Source organism: Nanorana parkeri, unplaced genomic scaffold, assembly GCF_000935625.1.
Source record: "Nanorana parkeri isolate BGI_ZX_2015 unplaced genomic scaffold, ASM93562v1 scaffold2215, whole genome shotgun sequence".
Lineage (NCBI taxonomy): Eukaryota > Metazoa > Chordata > Amphibia > Anura > Dicroglossidae > Nanorana > Nanorana parkeri.
In genome coordinates this window covers 45128-50281 of record NW_017308483.1, presented here as the reverse complement: position 1 = coordinate 50281, position 5154 = coordinate 45128, and the positions used below count along the sequence as shown (strand labels likewise).

At 51.5% G+C, this 5154-nt stretch overlaps 1 protein-coding gene across 1 annotated transcript in view; it reads right to left on the bottom strand.

Annotated features, from left to right (window-relative positions):
* The window catches only part of LOC108801101, a 113769-nt gene that overhangs the window by 86870 nt on the left and 21745 nt on the right, over nucleotides 1–5154 (bottom strand). The window contains 1 exon segment of the mRNA XM_018573048.1: nucleotides 3282–3995. Within this exon segment, the coding sequence (XP_018428550.1) occupies nucleotides 3282–3995 (714 nt within the window).

The window sequence follows — 5154 nt, the reverse complement described above, 5'->3', positions numbered from 1 at the left end:
CAACGAGTTATCCCCCCCCCCCCCCTTGTTGTCACAATTGGGAAAATACACAACGCCATATAAGCTAGGTTTATGATTTCATTACGTCAGTGCTCTGAAGGTGGGGGCGGGACTCCTCCGTATAAGCAAAGTGCACACAATAGTTCTTACTCTGTATCTATGACAACGAATAGGAACGTTTTGCTGTCTTGCAGTAACAGTTTAATAAATATAAGTTCACCTTCTCGAATGAAGCAGAGTGCAGGGAGCCTTCAGGTAATACTGGTGACTAGTGCGTTGCCCTGTGCTTGCCTTTTATGGGTCCGGCTTTCACAGGTCCTCTTTATAATAGGTTTTGGGTAGGGTTGCAAAATACAGGATGCAGGCCCGGGTCTACAAAGACAGAACCGCACTGGTGTCAAACCCACGTCACATGTAAGTAGGGATGCACCGATACTAGTATTGATGCTTGCCGAGTACTCGCCCAAATGCTCCGATGCCTAGCCCAATACCCAAACTTCCGGGATCAGGAAGCCGGGCAGCCAGTCATAACACAGTGCCCGGCTTTCTGATTGGCCGGGAAGTCGGCTCTCTGCTCCCTTGTCATTTGTGACGAGGGAGCATGGAGTCGGCTTCCCGGACAATCAGGAAGCCGGGTGGCGAGTCATTACACGCCCCCCCCCCGACTTTCTGATTGGCCAGAAAGCCGGCTTCGTGCTCCCTCATCACCTGATGACGAGGGAGCATGGAGACGGCTAATCGGGAAGCTGGGTGGCGAGTCATTACACGCCGCCTGGCTTCCTTAATGGGACTTCCGGTATCGGTATTTGCTAACACGTCCCCCGGCTTTCTGATTGGCCAGAAAGCCGGCTTCATGCTCCCGCGTCACTTGTGACGCGGGAGCATGGAGCCAGCTTCCTGGCCAATTAGGAAGCTGGGCATCGTGTAATGAGCGTTGCCCAGCTTCTTGATTGGCCAGCTTCTCGACCATTCAGGAAGCCAGGGGAAAGCGCCATTACAAAAACCGCACTGGTCTCAAACCCACGTCACATGTAAGTAGTGATGCAACGATACTCGTACTCGCCCAAATGCTCCGATGCCTAGCCCGATACTTAAGGTTCCGGTATCAGGAAGCTGGGCAGCGTGTCATTACACGCCCTTCCACCCCCCTGGCTTTCTGATTGGCCAGGAAGTCGGCTTCATGCTGACGTGTAATGACTCGCTGCCTGGCTTCCTGATTGATCGGGAAGCTGGCCAATTAGGAAGCTGGACGGCGAGTTATTACATGCCCCCCGGCGTACTGCATTGCCCTGAAAGCCGGCTCCATGCTTTCTCGTCACCTGGTGAAGAAGGAGCATGGAGATGGCTTCCCTGCTAATGGGGAAGACAGGTGGCGAGTCATTAAACACCACCTGGCTTCCTTAATGGGACTTCCAGTATCGGTATTAGGGAGTACCAAAAAAAAAATATCGGTACTTGTACTCTATACCGAAAAAAACGGTATCGGTGCATCCCTACATGTAAGAATCTTCCAGGTCGGGTGCTTCACCTATCGGTTGTTTTATAGGAGGTTCCATCTCAGATCAAACAAGGAGCTCACAAACCATTGCAGACCGGTATGTAGGGCAGTGATAAAAATATACAGAGGGGGATTTATGGAAACAGGAGCAGCAGTGCACAGTAACCAATCAGCTTCTCTCTTTCATTTTCAAATCTTAACTGGAGAGAGAAGCTGATTGGTTGCCGTGGGCAACTGCTCCACTTTTGATAAATTTCCCTCAGAATCTTCAGAAAGGTCCTCAAAGAAATCCCGTATTGCTTCCAAGCTAGTGCGACAATGATGGTTCCATCAGGTTCCCCAAATAAAAGCGGATCTTCTCGTTCCAAAACTGAAGGACAAATCGACCGACATTGGACTTCAAGGACCTGGTCTGGGCCCGGCCCATTCAGTTATGCTGCGTGTGACTCCTAACATTCTCTATCTCAAGCAGCCATCTGCTTCAAGCGCTGGCCACGTCCCCTCACGACTCCTAATATTCTGAAAAGTTCTGATGTGCCGAGCCCGTACAGAACCATCCCGTACAGAACCACGATTGATGACAGCTTCAAGGGAGTCCTGAGTTCCTGCTGACCAGCGTTAAGGTGCCCGTACGATAATGGTATGCGATCGGTTTTTCGTACGATAATCGAGCAGTGTGAACGTTTCTACTGTACGGTCGCACGTCTTCTGTCGAACCAGCATGTTCGAAAACCAGCCGGGAATCGTACGATTCTCGGCTGGTTAGAACGGTGCTCGGAAGACAAATGCCGAACGGGCCGGTGTGCGCACGCGCACACTGCCCGTTCAGCATTGCGGTCATCGGAAGCCCGCCCCTCAGGGGGGCGGGCTTGCGATGATCGAGAGTGCGATCTGCCTGTCCAAGATAGGCAGATCGTACGTTTTTTTAATCCCTTTACAACCATCGCAAGACTAAGGTCTTGCGATGGTTGTACAGTGTATGGCCACCTTTAGTCCCAGAATCCTGCTGCACTGCCTACCGGAGATCCCAATAAGCATGGGTGCTCGGAATGACTGCCCATCCTGATGAAGGGGGCCCTGCGTGGCCCCGAAACGTTGCATGTATGCTTTGACAACATGCGTCATTAAACAGACGTTTGCTTTATTCTACTTCCGGGTGCTGGTGTCACCTCTGATAAGGTCTGCTGACCAGAAGTAGAACGGTCATCATCCCTCCAGCTCTTCAGCCATTTCAAATGCTGGCGAAGTCACAATGGACGCGGCTCCTTGATGTTTACGTTTTAGCTTCCTGCAGAATCAGCTGGTCCCCTGAGCACTGATCCTGTTTTGGGGTGACTCCTTACCCCTGCAGAGTCCTATGGAGCCACCCTTGTGTGTGCTACTAAGCTGCGTGTTTCTCCACAAACACACAGGCACAGCAAGGCAAGACAACCCCCTAACACTTTCTCCATGCCAGTAGATGGGCAGTTGTTGGAGTCTGTGCTCTCACATGTGATCTTGTACCGGATGGGAAATAGAGGGAAGCCGAGCTGAGAGAGTTGGAGCTGTCTGGAAACATGATGGCTGTAGGTGCTTGGAGCAAAATCTGGATTCATTATGCTAAAACAAGTCTGAGCGCTTAATACTATTGCAGGCTCCCTTAGGGTGAGTGACAACCTAAATCCTGCAGGAACTGCCCCCTTAATAAAGGACACCCATTGCTACGTGCCCATGTTCAGCTGCCTCATTGTGACTCGGGGACCTCTGGTAATCTGTGGGAAGCTATATGCGAGAGGAGGGTGGCTTTCCTCGTGAACTGTTTTCCGCACCTGCTGCATGAAAATGGCTTTTCTCCCGTGTGCGACCTCTGGTGCGAAATGAGGCTTCCTTTCCGGGTGAAACATTTTCCGCACTGAGCGCAGGAATACTGGCGGTCGCTCATGTGGACGACCTGATGTACGGCTAGATGGGACTTGTCGGTGTAGCTTTTCCCGCACTCCGAGCAGGAGAACGGCCGTTCTCCCGTGTGAGTCCTCTGGTGGGAAATGAGAGTCTTGCTATGGGTAAAGCTTTTCCCGCATTCCAAACAGGAAAATGGCTTCTCGGCCGCGTGAGTCCTCTGATGGGAGCGGAGGCCTTGTCTCTGGGTAAAACGCTTCCCGCACTTAGAACAGGAGTACGGTTTCTCGGCTGTGTGAGTCCTCTGGTGGGATATGAGGTTTCCCCTCTGGGAAAAAGACTTCCCACATTCCGGACATGAAAACGGCTTCTCTCCCGTATGGATTCTTTGGTGAGTGAGAAGATTGACCTTCTCTGTAAAACTTTTCCTGCACTCAAGACAGGAATAGGGCTTTTCCCCCGTTTGGAGTTTTTTGTGTTTAAGAAGAGACGTCTTCCGGGGAAAACGCTTCCCACACTCTGGACACGAATGGGGCTTCTCTCCCGTGTGAGTCTTCTGGTGGACCAGCAGTTTTCATCTGGAGACAAAATATTTGCCGCACTCAGAACACAGGTACATCTTACCCCCGGTACAAGCTGTATATGGGGTGACAGGATGGGGGCCATGGTGAAGACACCCCCCGAGCGATGAGACAGCCGAAGTGACATCTCCGTTGTTAATTACAGGATGGAGATCTAGAATAATGGTGCTTTCTGCTGGAGGACTGGACGGGAGGTCACCGTCTTCCGGAGTCAATATAGGAGCGCGCCGCGCCGTGTACACTGGGTATCGTCTACCTGGAGGAGAGGAAAGAAATACCGATCCTCAGGACAGAGAGAAGTACTCAGATGTTACGTTTAGGGATGTGCTTGGTGTGAACGTATACATCCAAACCTGCACAGAAGCGTCAGTGACACACCCACACCCCCCAGTCCAATCAGCTGCGGCCAGGGCCTTCACAAAAAGAAGAATACAAGCCTGCAATGAGATCCATCAAACATGTAAGGCAGACATTCTCAACCAGGGTGCCTTCTGACTTTTTCAGGGGTGCCTTCAAATTTTAATGAAGGGGACTCTGATGTGTAGAGGGACTTCTGACGTGAAAGGGGCAGACTCTGATGTGAAGGGGGCTCCTGATCTATAGGGAAGGGGGGACGTCTGATGTGTAGGGGAGCTTCTGAAGTGAAAGGGGCAGGCTCTGATGATAAGGGGGCTCCTGATCTATAGGGAAGGGGGGGGCTTCTAAGGGGAAAGTGACTCCTCTTGTGAAGGGGCGATTTCTGATGTGTTGGGGACAACGTCTGATGTGAAGAGGCTTCTGATGTAAAGGGGTGACTTCTGATGTGAAGGGGACTCTTCTCTGGATTTGGTGTTTATTCCTCACCTGTGCTGATCTCTGGAGAACGTTCCTCCTCCTTACACGGGTCATCACCACCCAGGTTCATCTCTTCCGCTTCCTCTTTCACTTCAACTTTCACAACAATCAAACTTTCACCCTGAATAATACAAAATAAGCCAAATATGACATACCGTATATACTCGAGTATAAGCCGAGATTTTCAGCCCATTTTTTGGGGTGAAAAGTGCCCCCCTCGGCTTATACTCGAGTCAGCGCCAGCGCGTCATCTTACTTACCTCGCCGAGCGTCGTGTCATTGCTGCTCCGGTGTGCGGCGCTCCGAGCGGGGTCATCTGGAAGTCTCCGGGTCCTAATTTAGGTGGCCGGAGACTGCCAGATG